This window comes from Salvia hispanica, chromosome 3 (genome assembly GCF_029641045.1).
Source record: "Salvia hispanica isolate PSC_SH4W2 chromosome 3, Shi_PSC_v1, whole genome shotgun sequence".
Classification (NCBI taxonomy): Eukaryota; Viridiplantae; Streptophyta; class Magnoliopsida; order Lamiales; family Lamiaceae; genus Salvia; species Salvia hispanica.
The window spans coordinates 26,214,962-26,231,433 of NC_142694.1; the positions used below are offsets into that span (position 1 = coordinate 26,214,962).

Below are 16,472 nucleotides of genomic sequence, written 5' to 3' on the forward strand. Positions count from 1 at the left end.
AAGCCCGGTAGAACATGCTAACTTGAAACACTCCAAATTACGAATGCTACTTGGAGATGCATTTAGCTTCTCAACAAAGCGTGCAGTAGTTATCCACATATCCAAGCTTAATTCAGTTAACTCTTTTTTTTGCAATCTTCACTGCATTTGCATCGTTCATCGTCTCGTCCTCTCCCAGAGAGGCTGCTGGATTGTTTATCATTTCAGCATCATCAATTATTCTCTGCTCTTGGATTCTTATCAGAGCCTTATGATGTTCTACTTCTTCAGTTTCTATACGCCCTTCGTAGAACCCTAGTCCAAACCCTCTAACCTTTTCTTCCAGTTGCTGCCTCTCTTTCAACAACTCCATGTCCCAATTCATTATGGTTGGTAAGCAACGCTCAACCATACGAGGTCCAACAACCATCCGGTCCACGTAGCACCCCTGCCAACAAATTTAAGTTCACTTATTAGTCTTTGAATTAGAATAATATAGACTGCTACACTATAAGGTAAGCAAACTTACAACGAGGAAAACTATTGGCCCTGTATAGTATCGAATACGAGAATCATTCCAAGAATCGTATACGTCGAAAGTAATTTTTAGAACGTACTGGCACCAGTTGTAGTTGTGGACATTTGATACATCATCGATTAAGTGTAGTATTTTTGGCCTAAGGAAACCATCAGATGGCGCCTCGATTAGATAGTATTCCAATAACACCAGGAACAACTTTTTGAATAGGTCACCACCCTTTTCCTCCTTCAACATATGTTTCTTAACATCATCCGCAGTCAAACGTGGACGTGGCTTGCCCTCCTTACCAGCAATATCATCCAACAAACCAAAATCTGATCCCTTTTTTAACCTTTGCAGTAGTAACTTCCCCTTTGGAAACCCAAGTGTGAGGTGCACATCCACGTCATCAACATGTTTCCCATCAACACACTTTCCACCACCCAATTTCCCTATTGGTAGGCTACATGTCAATGGGTTGAAGTGCGTTGCCACCCAATAAGCAAGCTTCGATGGTAGGTTCTGTAGTTTGAAATTAAGGATTGCTCCAAAACCCATTTCTACCACTGCTTTCCTCTGGTTCACATTCAACGCTTCTATGATAGAGCTGAAATTTTTGGGTGAATTTCTGAAAAGCATGCCCTCCGCGACTTATTGGAAAAGAAAATTGTCACAGTTAGTAACACTTAAACAAGCACCAATTTTTAATTAACCAAGCAGACTATAATACCTTCGTCTTCATTAGATTTTTTCCATGTCCCACCATCTTTTTCTGTCATATTGCGAGATGATGCAGCAGCTTGTCTTTGGCTTCCCTCTTCGATTGCCTTGGTATTTCTAACCATTGCAAAAGATTACTCCTCTGTTTCTTATCTTTAAAGCAAGCAAAGATGTAGCCATTAATAAGCAAAAAAATAAAATGAAATTAAACCCAAGCAAACAACATCAAAGAACCAAGCATCAAACAAAATAAGAACAAGCATTGATACATTTTGATGACACCCAAGCAAACAACATCATAGAATAAAGCAACAAAAACACTTAAAACAAGCTATTCTAAATGCTCAAAAAAACCTAACTAAAATGTTACCAAGCAGGTTCTAACTTTAGAATAAGCAAAGAATGAATATTCAATAAGCAAACAAATACTTTGTAATGACACCCATCACTTCCAAACATTAGAATAAGCAAACTAACAATCTTGAATAAGCAAAAAAATTGATTTAAATGACAACCCAAGCAATCTACAACATAGTACAAAGCAACAACAACACTTAAAACAAGCAATTCTAAAGTGTAATTAAATCAAACGTGTGCTTACATTTTTTGTGACAAAACAGCCAACAAAATCAGATTATCATGCTCCAATATAAGCAAAAAATTCAACTCTATGAAAAAAACCCCAGACAAAATAAAAATAAGCAAACAACAGCAATGAACCAAGCATCAAACAAAATAAGAACAAGCATTGATACATACATTTAAATGACACCCAAGCAAACAACATCATAGAATAAAGCATCAAAAACAATTAAAACAAGCTATTCTAAAAGAACAAAAAAACTTAACAAAAATGTTACAGTATTAGCCATTAAAATAACAACATAATGGTAATTTAGCTAACAACATAATTAACTACCTAATTGTAAGAAACGTAACGTAGGAATAGGTTTTTATCAAGAATAGTAATATATCTTGAATTGTTTTGACCATTAAAATAAATATGATTAAGACTTCAAGCAGACTTGATTTTGTCAGTTAGTATAATCTCTGTAGGTTTTGATTAGCTGTCTTAATTTCAACAGATTCTTGCAAATTTTAATCAATCATAATATTGTAATCACCATCACAATTCGCTTTCTTACATTTACATATTTATAAAGAACTTAACAAAAATGTTATCAAGCGTTTTCTAACTTTAGAATAAGCAATGAATATTCTTGAATAAGCAAACATTTTGATTTAAATGACTAGCAAAGCAATCTACAACATAGTACAAAGCAATCAGATTATCATACTCCAGAATTAGCAACAAATCCAACTCCAGATAATACCTTCGTCTTCATTAGATTTTTGAAGACGTAGGCATGAAAAAAACACCAGACACAGCATTATACAACTCCAGATAAAGCAAAAAATCCATCTTTTGATTATTTGTTTTGTTCAATTTTACGCAGACGTTAAGCAAAAAATCCATCTTCGGATTTTGTTGTGTTCAATCTAATTCCAGAAAAAGCAAATAAATCCATCTATATGCTACTGCAACAATCAACCATATAGAAACAAAGCAACCAAGAACATAGAACAAAGCATCAAACAACCCCTAGGAATCAGGGTTTACACATGCAATCCACAAACTATGTGAAAAAAAGTACGACAACTTACCGATAATGATCCACAAATCACTGGAGAGCTCCTATTTCACGCTTCAATCGCCGATTTGAAGCTTGAGTGGTCGTTTACGGGAGAAGCAAAAACCGCTGGGGGAGGATTTCACACTTCAATCGCGATTTCAAGCTTTGATACGCAAAAGAAGAGAAACAAAAAACGTTGTGGAGGATTTCAGTGAGATCAATTAGTCTAGGGTTTTCTTAAACAAATGAAGAAATACGGTGGCTGATCGGATTTTCATATATCGGTAGCTGATTGGATTGAGAGATTTGGAGAGAGAAACGATTCAGTTTCTCACGTAGTGGGCATACGTTATAGCTTGGTGGTAGAGAGAGAGTGAATCAGCGCCCAATAAAACCGCGATTTTCCACTCCGTATTCAAATTTAATTCCAGGCCGAAAGACAAAATTACCCTGCAAAGCGATCCATTATTCACAACCAAGCAATCTGTGCTCTATTTCTAAAATACAATCTGAGCCATCTATATAGGAGATCTGACGGTTGATAATGGTGTTATATTGTCATTTTAATATAGGTGGCACCCTAGTGTGCCCCTAGGTAAGTATTTTTAATTGTTCTATCATAATTGGGTTATTTTTTTAGAAAAAGGTGTTCTTTCTTATTATATTCTCATTTTTTAATTTTATTCTCACTTCATCCATTTTATTTATTCTATATTCTTTTCTGTTTTATATTTTCACTATTTAATTTATTACGACAATTTTGTTTATGTTGGAAAGAAATGTCAATTACTACCGCCGTCCCCCAAATATTAACACATTTTTATTCGGTACGAGTTTTAAGAAATGTAGTGAAAAATGAGTTAAAAAGGTTGGTGGGATGTGGGTCCTACTTTTAAAGTACTCCCTCCGTCCCCAATTAAGAGTCACACTTTTCCATTTCGGTCCGTCCCCAATTAAGAGTCACACTTCATTTTTACCATAAATAGTAAGTAGGTCTCACATTCCACTAACTCAATTCACTCACATTTTATTATAAAACCTAGGGGTGGGTAGGTACGGTATACCTTACCGAAACCATCATACCGTATACCTTACCGTAAATACGGTATGTGAAAAAGTCATATCTTTACCTTACCAAAGTTTTCGATATACCGAACTTCAGTATACCTTATTTTCGGTATGACGAATTTCCATACCGATACCGTACCTCATTTTCGGCATACCTTACCGAAGTTCGGTATACCTTACTTTTGCGGTATACCTGACTTTCAACATCAATTAAAATAGAAAATTAGAGTTTTAGAATATTATTTATATTTTATAATTTAAAAAATAAATTAAATATAATTTATTCATAATTATATTTATATTTCATAATAGATTTTATAATTTAAAAATATATAAAATATATTTTATATATAATTGTGTTTATATTTTTGTGGTATATACTAGGGCTGGGGGAAAATACCGAAAAAATGATATATCGCTCGTATCGTATTGAAAAATATCGAAAAATTATCGAATTTTCGATATATCATAATTTTCGATACGATACGATACCGTATCGTAAGTTTTCGATACGATAACGATATGAATTTCCTTATATCGCGATATATCGTTTTATATCGAAAATACAATATATATCGAAAATTTTTGATATATCGATATTTTCGATATATATCGATATTTAACGATATATCGAATTTCGGAACGATATATCGAAATATCGATACGATAACGATATGAAAGTTCGATATATCGAAACTTTCGATACGATAACGATATGAAATTCTTTCATATCGATATTTTCGATACGATACACGATACAACGTTTTCGATACAATATATAGTATCGACCCACCCCTAGTATATACCTTAGTTTACGGTACATACCGAATTTCGGTATGCAGTGGTATACCGCGGTATTTAAAAATTCATACCGTTACCTCACCGGAATCTTTCGATAAGGTATCATACCGTACCAAAAGTCACGGTATACCAAAAATTCGGTATTTTCGGTATTTTTTCGATACGATAAGGCCAGTATTTCAGTATTTTTCCCCAGCCCTAATAAAACCAATATAAAAAATGGGTCTCACATTCCAGTAACTTTTTCAACCAACTTTTCATTATATTTCTTAAAACTCGTGTCCGGTCAAAGTGTGACTCCTAATCGGGGACGGATGAAGTATTAGTTTTATAATAAAATGTGAGTAGGAGTGACTTAGTGGAATATGAGGTCTACTATCAAAAATAGTAAAAAGTGAAGTGAGTCAAACTTTTAGGGACAGACCGAAATAGTAAACTGTGTTAAACTTTCGAGGACGGGTAGTATAAGTACTGATAGAGTATATATAGCATGGGCATTACGACTTGCTCATTAACCGTACTTGTCTTTATATTTTGAAATGTTTTTATGTGATTGAATACTATAAATCTATTTTCTTATTAGTGCTTGACAGGTAAACCATAAATGCACGTGAGATGATTTAATCAGATTTGTAATGAATAATTGCTCGAAATTTTGTAAATAGGAATAATCATTTATTCATTTATAACAAATTTCTTTGCCTAGTACTATATATTTTTGCTGATCTATTAGTAGTTATAGTGATCCTCCCGATCTGAATCATATCACGGTGAAACCTATATTTGGAATCAAGATTACAATAAAAAGAGAAATATATTTTTTTGTTGAAATTTGTAAATTATTCACACATTTTGGATTCAGATGTTAAACTAAGTGCTAGTAGTATTTGACAAAATATGTTGGCACTTTAATTAGTCCTTCTTTCCACTAAATCATGACAAATTTTGCTATTTTAAACTATTCACCAATAAAAGATATAGTAATATTATTATTATTATTATTATTATTATTATTATTATTATTATTATTATTATTATTATTATTATTATTATTATTATTATTCTTTAATAAGTGAATCTCCTAACCCACTAAATATATATAAAAATTTCATAATATGATGGTAGATGAATGGCAAAATGCAGATTGGATGAAAAAAAGTGGAGTAATAAATATGACCACAAGGGCACATAGTCATATAGTAGTGCATAGGTGATTAGGTGATATAATGAACCCTTTTATAAGCCAAAAAGACTAATGCCATAAATGGTTAAAGGCTTACACATGGAATCTTTCAGATGTTTGTTCATGATTGGTAATAGAATTCGACAAAAGGACTAAGTGGGATTAAAAGCAAAACTAAAGTTTAGGACAATTTAACAAATAAACCCTTTGTGCCCAACTACAATAGTATATTAGTACTATATTTAAATCTAACCAATAGTCGTACTACTGGTAGGTAGGCTGCCCTGCATCGTGTATATATGTTTGTTAAAAGCACTGATTTTTTTTTTCAAATAATCATTAAATTTTAATGTATTGTCCATTTTGGGTTAAGCCTGACCGGATTTGTTTTTGAGTCACTTCCAAAAGATCTCAAATTGATTTTGGTTGGACAGGAATTGTTAGGGAGATATAAAACAGAGAAACAAAAACCGGATATCTGAAAGTCGTGTTTATCACTTTCAGATCAAATCAATTTCGGGGTTCAACCAAAATGTTTGATCGGATAAAATTCAGAGTATTTAAAAGATCATATGTTTGTATTTTCGATATATTGAACCAGAAAATGATCAGTGGAAGAAGAAGATGAAACAGTGCAATGAAACATTGCAATTGTTGGGAGATGAAACCGAAAATAACCGAATTTCAAAGGTTTCCTAAATTGCAATTTAGTCCTTCGACTTTCGAAAATAATATTTTCGGATGAATTTCCGATACAGTAACTTTGTCGGAAATAAAAAATTTCCAAGCAGACCCCAGCCAGGGGCTCTGCCCCTTGGACCCCGCTAACCGGGGGCGCTGTCCCCGGACCCCCGTTCATCTATCTAGGAGCTTCGCTCCTAATATTATAACGAATTCAAATAAGCGTGCACTCCGCACCTACATACTTAAATGATGTATCATTATAACAATAACCGATCATTCAAGTTAATCCAATTACACTAAAATATCTAACAGGAATTACATACACCTTTCAACTTCTCTCAAACTTCCAATGTGGGATGAGTCTGTACTCAACACACTGCATATAGCAGCATACTCATATGCAGCTAGATTTGATATTAGTACTAATTTGAAGACAAATCACACTTTTTTTTCTTTTTCATTTTAAAAGTTCAAATATAAGAGGAGGGTATAGCGATGGGCTTGAATCCTCTGCTGTGGAGGAATCACAGCAGGGGAATGTTGTTCCTCACAGCATCATTTTTCAAACATAAAATATAACATTTAATAAAAAAAATATTTTAAAAAATTGGAATGTGAGGAATAGCATCTCCTGCTGTGATTCTTCCACGGCAGGGGATCCAAGCCCATAGCGATGCCGCGATATTATAGTCCAAGTCCTGTTATAAATGACTAGTTATTTTTAGGTATGCAAATTTAAAAAATTATATGTAAAGCTAGTATTTAGTAACATGATCTTACTAGCTTTTGAGCTCTTTTTTTGTGTGTGTATGTACTAGTGACACAACATAGAAAGTTCCAAAATGTGACGATAAACATTGAAAAGAGGACCATTATCCCATCATCCCATGCCATCGAGATAGGATAATGATTTTTTTATCTATTCTATTTATTGAGTCGCCATTTAGATAACATTTTAAAGTATAAGTGGCATCTAACTTAAAGCATTAGTATAACATTATTAGGTGTGTGTGGTGGTTCTTATTTAGGAATATTGTGGTTTTGGGTTAATATAGTACTAATACATGTACTTTTCTTTTCAGTTGGGCTAGCTCGGCTTAGATTAAGAAATATATTTATATTAGTATTTATTTTGGTTAAATTAAGTACCACCCTTAACCAAGTATATTAGAAAAATTTGTAGTATTATATTAACAAAATCTAGGGGTCGGGGAGGAATTTTAGGATACAATAATCCGAATCATAAAGGAGTATAAGTACAGCTGTAACAGGTTCTATAATAGAAGTATAGAATAATTATATTATTAATTTAGTTTTATTAATAAAACATTATCATATGAAAAGTGTGTATAATATATATGTACATGTTCTATATTGTTTCTCCCTTTATTGTAGCACTACACAAGTAGAAGCTTATTCAGGCAAAGAGATAGTAATTCGATGAAACAAGATTTTATATCAGAATTCAGTGTTTTTCACGTGATAAATTATCCGAATTCCATGATGGGATAGTTTTTCACCAAACATTACTTAGTTGTCCCATATGGTTATAAATATAGTAGTAATAAAAAGTAGTATAGTTCCTTTTCAAAATATTAAAAGAAAAGAATAATTACTCAACTCAAGACAATAAATTGGACAAATAATTAGGTATTTCGAAAAAAAATTTACATGTTTCATAAGTATATAAGGAATAAAGTATCACATAAATAGCGAATTAGCTCGCATGCTCACTATTCAAGACCTATAAAGATTGATAACGAGTCACAAGCCCATGAACCGATCTCTATCGATTTTTCAACGAGTAACGAGCTCATGAACCAAGTTGTATTGAATTTTATCAAATCAAATCAAGCATCTTGTCAGTTAGTTAACTAAAGTGCGTCACAAAAAAAAGGAAAGAGGTTGGTAGAGACTAACTATTGATTAATGTAACTAGTAACAAAATAGGTGACATAGAATAACCTTACCATAATTCCCACTATAAATCCGTCATTATAAATATGAAGCATGTCATGGTGCATATTTGCATTTTTGCAGCGAGAAAAAAGGAGGTGGCAGAGGAGGAAGCGGAAGAGGCTGTCGACGATGAAGAAATGGGTGGTGGTTTTGATGATAGCAATGGTGATAGCAATAACAAGAGTGGAAGGTGCAATTGGAATTGATCTGAATCCTTGCACACTGCCTCAATGCATCGCTGCATGTAAAAAGGTTTTGGAGGTCAAGTATCAAAGTGCTACCTGTGCCACTGGACCCAATGGCAAGTACTGTATCTGCTTGGGTTGATTCTCTCTCTCTCTCAATAATCTGTATCTCCAGTTTGAATAAGTCCCCTTTGTATAGCATCCAGTCTCTCTGCGATTAGAGATTGTTCCGCCTCCTCGAGTTGGGCATTTTTGTTTTCCATGATTAGCTCGAGATCTTCAAAATGCTTCACCTTGTCCCGCAGTTTCTTGAGCTGTATATTTTAAACAACAAACAAGTTGATTGAATGAACGAATTTCTCTCGTTCATTAAGTATCCACAAGCAGACACAATGGCACATGTATTCTTAATTTTGTAGACTTGCTACATAGGTAGTATACTCTGTGATATATCAAGACACTGGTCGAGTCTTAAAATTATAATCTACAGAATAAGAAAAGGGCCTGTGTTTCAATCATATTAGCCACCAAGTAACCAATCTTTCTCTCCTCATTATCAGCCAAAACCTTAACATTTGCAGCAGCTGCACCAAGTGCTGTCGCAGTTGCAGCACGTGTTCTCAAATTTAGAGTTATTATATTCTTCACAGGTGAAATTTGTACTAAAATATTTGGTATGTCAAGAACAGAACGAATAAGCACGTTGAAACCATAGCCTGAAGTTCATATGGACAGAGGTTATACAAATAAGAAAAAGCAATAGTAGGATGGTTGATGAACAAAGAATAAATAGAACTCAATTCTTCTATACCTGATTGTTTAGGGCTTTTATCTTCTTCTGCATTCTCAGTATCACAATCAGCATCTCTGATGAGTAGAAACGAGTTTGCTCTAATTTATAAGGCTTTGATGTAGAAATTAAGTAGCTGTTTCATCATATAATTTCCAGCATCAGAAGTTGGTGCAATGCACACTGTTTCCGTGGAGGACCTTCACAATTGGCATCTCTGCTCAGCTGGTCCTTAGTCTGAACCTCAGAGCTTGGTTCTTCAGTCTTCACAGATTCAGTGATTCATAAGAAGCTACCTCTTGCTATTGCTAACATCACTAATTAAATCCAAGAATCCACCTTTCCTAGGACCAGCCCCCAGCATAAGATCACCAAATGGCTGCTGCATAAGCTTTGAGATGCATCTCCAAGCTTTAGAGCAGATTCTAAAAGAAGAAGTGCTTCCTCCTCTGTCCAGTAAACTGTCAGATTCAGAGTATCTTCTAACTTGAAATCATCTGCCCATTTTTCCTCTTCATAGTTTCCACTTTTGTAGCATTTTTCACAAATAATAAAACTTGCCTCCTATTACATGCAAAACAGAGTTTTGAACAAGTGCAAATTACCACATATTACCATCTAGTATTTCTCTTTTATGGGTTTCTTCAGCATTAAAGATGCAATACAATCCTACCGCTTATCCTCTACAGATACTTACTGATGCAAGGTTTAATTTTTGAGTTTTGGGGTTAAGTCACTTAAATTGAGCTCCTAATCAAATATGGGATTTCCATTAAATCAAATGGGACAGGATTACCACCATAATAAACATTTTTACAAATTAATTTATGATTTCTAGTGTTATTTTAAAGAATTAGTAGCATAGTATATACTCATATGTTTACAAAAGTATCACTGTTCATTGTCGCAATTTTTTCAAATAAAGTTCTTAAATATCACATAAACATACTAATGCATGAGTAATGAATCAATAAAACATGCTTAGATATTCAAGTAGAAATTCACATATGCAAATACATGCTTAGATATTTCTTTTTCTCCAATTTACTTATTTTGTATTAAAACTTGTCTCGTCCACTAAAAGGTGTATAAAAACAACTCAAAACGTATTGTTAGTATCAAACATAACAATATCATGGACTTATAAATTGTAGAAGGTCGTTGCGTTGTCTATGTGAAGTCTAAGTATGTGGCTATAAGGAAAGCATGTAAAGATATGATGTGTTTGTACAATTTTTTGGGTGAGCTTGGAAGAGCATAAGAAATTAATAGCACTCTTTGTATTGATACTTAAAGTGATAAGAATCTGGCATTTGCAAGAACTAAACATATTGAGTTGAAGTATCACTATATTTGTCATTTTTTGGAGAAAAATACATACATGGTTATTAAGGTGGTGACCTTATAAGCTACAGCCTACAGCTTTGTGTAGCTGCAAAAACGTGAAGATAAGGCTTGGTGGTGCTAATCGGTTAAGTGTGATTACTTGGAAGTTTAGTACCCTTGGGGTCCAAGCATAATGAAAATTATTTATTTGATATCACCCAAGACACAGTAGTCTCATACAATCGAAATGTATAACCATTTTTTGTATTTTCTTTCTTGTTTTCATGATGGTGTGTGCTCATATTTCCAAAACTTCAAAAAAAGTCCATGGCGTGAGAAGCAAAAAAGTAACTAAAAGGTTTAGTCCCACAAGTTAATCAAAGTTTGAATAACACCAAATGGCATGCTCAATACCATTGGTGCATAAATAGAGTACGAATACAATCATAATCTTCTCCTCTGTCCTTTTACTAGAATTTCTAAGATATAGTACAATCGAAATGAAATAATTACATAATTTGAGACAGTGATTGTTCAAAGCAAGTAAAATTTGGATGCCAACCCCACCAAACCACCCCCTAACACCCAAATCCAGCAAGCCAATTAGCCATAAATCGCAATATTTTGGTGCCGGAGCTAGTAGCCTACCACAACCATATTATTTTTATTAACAATCTCAACACACTCCTTTGAATATTAGCCTCCATTAATATTTTTTTGCGTATGAACACTACATTCTAGTCCCTTTCACTAGTACATCATTTGTTAACCAAATTCAATCTTATTTCCCCCTATATATTTCGCCCAATCCCAATTCAAAAAGCATTCAAAACCTCATTTGATCCCACACCCCACCACAGGTACATTTTCCATTATGTTTTTTGCATGATAACATACATCAAATATGTTGTACTAACAAATTAATTTCTCATCTTTTGACATTGCAGAGTTGTTTGATTTTGATCAAGATGGAGAACGGAAGCAACAACGTTTCGGAGGTGGCTGTGAAGCAAGGGCAAGCAACACTAGTCCCTCCGGCAGAGGAAACAGAGAAGGGGCTCTACTTCCTGTCGAACCTGGACCAAAACATCGCGGTCATAGTCCGTACAATCTACTGCTTCAAGTCGGAGGAGAGGGGCAACGAGGACGCTGTCCAGGTGATCAAGGACGCGCTCTCTAAGGTGCTCGTGCACTACTACCCGTTGGCGGGCCGCCTCACCATCAGCCCTGAGATGAAGCTGATAGTCGACTGCACGGGCGAAGGAGCTGTTTTCGTTGAAGCTGAAGCAGAATGTGAGCTCCGTCACTTGGGAGACATCACCAAGCCTGATCCTGTAACTCTAGGCAAGCTCGTCTACGACATCCCTAACGCCGAAAACATCCTCCAAATCCCCCCTCTCGTCGCTCAAGTACACACTCAACTCAATTCACCCGTTTTTTTTTTACAATACATAAATTTGTTGAATTTCAGCTAAATCAAATTGATCTGAATCAGGTGACTAAGTTCAAATGTGGAGGATTTGTGCTAGGGCTCTGCATGAATCACTGTATGTTCGACGGAATTGGGGCTATGGAATTCGTGAATGCTTGGGGTGAAATTGCCAGAGGGAATCAACTCAAGGTGCCTCCGTTCATGGACAGATCCATTCTGAAAGCTAGAAATCCGCCGAAGCCGGAATTTCCTCACCACGAATTTGCAGAAATTGAAGACGTGTCGAACTCGGCGGAGCTCTACAAGGAGGAGATGCTCTACCGCTCCTTCTGCTTCGACCAGGAGAAGCTCGAGCAGCTGCGGCGGATCGCCATGGAAGGCGGCGATCTGGAAAAGTGCACCTCGTTCGAGGCGCTCTCGGCGTTCGTGTGGCGAGCGCGGAGCCAGGCGCTGGATCTGAGCCCCGATCAGCAGACGAAGCTCCTCTTCGCCGTGGACGGACGGTCGAGATTCGATCCGCCGATTCCGGAGAGGTATTTCGGCAACGCGATCGTCCTGACGAACTCGATCTGCAGGGCGGGGGATCTGGCGGCGAATCCGGCGTCGTACGGCGTGAAGCTGGTGCAGGAGGCGGTGAGGATGGTGAGCGACGGATACATGCGATCGGCGGTGGATTACTTCGAGGCGACGCGGGCGAGGCCGTCGCTGGCGGCGACGCTGCTGATCACGACGTGGTCGAGGCTGTCGTTCCACACCACCGACTTCGGGTGGGGGGAGCCGGTGCTGTCGGGGCCGGTGGCGCTGCCGGAGAAGGAGGTCATTCTGTTTCTCTCTCATGGCAAGGAGAGGAAGACGATCAATGTGCTGCTCGGATTGCCGGCTCCGGCGATGGAGAAGTTCGAGAAGCTTATCCAGATATGATTCGAAGTCGTGATCACAGTTTTTAAATCTTAATTTGTTATTCATCCATCTTCATTTGTGTGGCATTTGTTTTTTGTTGATCGGGAATATTATGTAACCAACTGGATTAATGTTTGAAATTGTTGTTTTTCTATTAAACAAATTTATTGTATGATTATGATGGATTTGAATGGAATTATGATTTGAAAATGTGCAGACATCCACCATTAATCCTTCCGAGCATTTGAAAATTTATTTAACAGAATGAACAGCAGAAATTGACGGAGACGAAGACCAAGCTCACAGTAGTTATGTGTTGCAATGCAATGTATGTGGATTGTGGATATCCCAACAGAAAGATAGTACTACCTCCGTCCCCCAAAATTTGCTACACTTTGACCCGACACGGGTTTTAAGAAATGTAATGGAAAGTGAGTTGAAAAAGTTAGTGGGATGTGGGTGCTACTTTTAAAGTATTAGTTTTATAATAAAATGTGAGTAGGAATGAGTTAGTGGAATATGAGGTCCACTACCAAAAATGGTAAAAGTGAAGTGTATCAAATTTTAAAGGACGGACCAAAATAGTAAACTGTATCAAATTTTCAGGGACGGAGGTAGTACGCGATCTTCTCTTTGTTAGTACATGTTTGAATGCTTTTTGTTCATAACCATACATGCATTTTGTATTTAAGCAACATGAGCCATCGTATTTCTTTTTATATCATCACAAGGTAGTTGAATCGTTTCTATTTTAGCAAAACATTTACCATCTCTTATATTAGAACTTTTTTGTAGTGTAGAGATCATTTTCGGCTATTTGATATCGAAATAATGGATGATGCATAATCAGCTCATATGTCTCACATTATATATGAGGGTGGCTGCCTATTTATTGTTTTCCGATATGCACACAAAAGAAACGTACAACAAATATTACAAGTATTAATAGATCAATGTTAAGCAATATACGAGTAATTTTTTATGTAGAGATCATTCAATTTTTTTCTTATAGATCTACGCAGAATGGTGACTGGAATAATCACGTGTACAAATCAAATGTTTGTTTTAATAAATCAATGATCTGGTCATTGAATTAAATATCACAAACAAACCGGTAGTTCACTGACATAAATAAATAGATTTTCTTTCTTTCTTTTTATTCGTTTGGTCAACAAATTAACCAACTTAATACAACAGTTTATTTCCGGGCTAGTGGATTTTGACTCCATTTTGATTAGTCTGTGATAAACCACAATTCTTAATATAGAAAATATTAGACTATCACCAGTTGTACATCAAAATTTGTTTTTTATATAGATAATATATATTTAATTATACATCAAATTCAAATTCATTTAAAAAAATTTCTATGGAACAACAACATTAAATATGAGGTACAACCCCAAATGTGATATAATTATGATGTGAACTAAAACACAAACACAAACACAAACAATGCATTACAATAACAAAATGAAAAAAATGTAATATAATAACACAATAAATCATAACCAGATCAAATATTATTGAACTACGAAGAATATGTTTTAGATAAGCGCCACAATCGAAAGTTGAGATGACGACAAATGAAGAATGAAGATGCTCGATTCAAGAATACTTGATTCGATATGGCACAATAAAATGTTCATCTGGAACTTCGAAATTTGCTCGCTAGTTGATTATTTGTGGGAACAATACACAAATTTTGAGCCTTGAATTTTATTTATTTTATATGAATATCAAAGTAGATTCTTAATTTTAGAGAGACTGCTGCAAACTTTTATGTGTGGGGTTCTTGGATCAATACCGAACATATCCTTCGTCATATTTGAATCCATATCAGATCAGTTACATGATCTGAGTCACCTAGGCTCGCATCAATAAGACTCATTCCCCGTTGGAATTTCGAGAGATCACTTATGGAGTAATAAAGATGGGATAAAATGATTGACATATTTAATTACTCCATATACATAACAAAGTAGTATTAGGTTTAAACAAATTTGGATGACAGGATTTTACATAAACTTCTTGTAAATGCTTGTTGATGAATTTACGAAAGCTCCCTTGATATGCCAGGTCTGCCTTGTTAAGGAGTTTTGTACATTCATTGATTTGATTATCGTAAATAATGGCGATAAGAATCCCTAACAATACTTTTTTGTAGTACTCCTATTTGTTTTGTGAGATATTGATATCTCTATAGTCCAGATCATATGATGTATGTGTGCAATCCACAAACATCACATCATAATTTTAAATGACACTAAAAAAAGTTGGATTACTGACGCGATTACCAATGATGGCTAGTTTCTTAGTAATTACCGATGGAAATATCAACAGCGACCAATCATTTGATAATTACCGACGGAATTTCCGTCGTCCACAACTTATTTTTTTTTCTGGCATGTAAATTACTGACGAGTGACGACAATAAAATCACCGACTGCTTGTGGTTAAGTAAAGAGATAGACTTCAAATTATAATATATCACACATAGAGCATGTACTTATAAAACTTTGAAATGCCACACAAATATACGTGATAATAGGTCACTCTTATTTTACAAGAAACACTTATTTTATATATACTTAATCCATGTTATTCATAGCGATGGCACATCCACCAATATAGCTCTTATTGCATCTTTCCGAACACTTCAAACCCTGCAAAAATAAAAACCAACACACCATACAAGTTAGAAAACTGAGCCACATGAGTTCAAATAAAAAACATACGCGCGCAAAATCAATCTTATGGTGACACATTAGATTGTCTGCTGTAGACATACTGATTAAACTGAATGTTGACTTTGCCGGCGTCAGGATTGGCAATAATCGCAAATGCTTCTTGAGAAAGATCGATGGTGCCGTGGCAGCCGGGTGGGCAGTAGTCGACTATTTTAACGACAACGCTTCGGCCAGTGCAGGGGTGGGGATCGCCTTGGTTAGTGGCGCCGGTGCACGTGACTTTGTACTTCCTGTCACACGCCGCTCTATTGCCCCAAATGGCGTCGCTTGCTGCCGCGATCATCACTCCGTCGTTGGTGTAGCCGTGGCAGGATGAGGCTAAGATTGCATCAAACAGCTTTAAACATTAGCCTAGGTCTAACAATTTTAGTTACACCCATGCACAATCAAATTAATTTTAATTATTGGAAAATACTCACGAACATAAGGAGGTGTATAGAAAGTAGCGGTTCCTTGGTCTGCCTCTACAACTGATGCTGCTACTAGCGCCGCGGCCGCCATGGCCATAACTAGACAACCCTTAAACATTTCTGCTTCTTGT

The 16,472-nt window shown here is 35.6% G+C and overlaps 3 protein-coding genes across 3 annotated transcripts; 1 reads left to right on the top strand and 2 right to left on the bottom strand.

The window, feature by feature from the left end:
• Positions 1-8,888: 8,888 nt before the first annotated feature.
• On the bottom strand, positions 8,889-10,425 carry LOC125209669 (SWI/SNF complex subunit SWI3A-like). The gene is made up of 6 exons (XM_048109257.1): positions 10,408-10,425; positions 9,863-10,087; positions 9,708-9,787; positions 9,545-9,600; positions 9,262-9,449; positions 8,889-9,047 (listed from the first exon to the last, which is right to left on the bottom strand). The coding sequence occupies exons 1-6, from the start codon at positions 10,423-10,425 to the stop codon at positions 8,889-8,891; spliced, it is 726 nt and encodes a 241-aa protein (XP_047965214.1).
• Positions 10,426-11,560: 1,135 nt separating this feature from the next.
• On the top strand, positions 11,561-13,412 carry LOC125212261 (omega-hydroxypalmitate O-feruloyl transferase-like). Its single transcript, XM_048112370.2, has 3 exons — positions 11,561-11,709; positions 11,797-12,258; positions 12,345-13,412. Exons 2-3 carry the CDS (start codon positions 11,818-11,820, stop codon positions 13,200-13,202), a joined length of 1,299 nt encoding a protein of 432 aa, XP_047968327.1. The 5' UTR covers positions 11,561-11,709; positions 11,797-11,817; the 3' UTR covers positions 13,203-13,412.
• Positions 13,413-15,695: 2,283 nt separating this feature from the next.
• LOC125211268 (EG45-like domain containing protein) lies at positions 15,696-16,472 on the bottom strand. Its single transcript, XM_048110996.2, has 3 exons — positions 16,351-16,472; positions 15,973-16,249; positions 15,696-15,847 (listed from the first exon to the last, which is right to left on the bottom strand). Exons 1-3 carry the CDS (start codon positions 16,457-16,459, stop codon positions 15,841-15,843), a joined length of 393 nt encoding a protein of 130 aa, XP_047966953.1. The 5' UTR covers positions 16,460-16,472; the 3' UTR covers positions 15,696-15,840.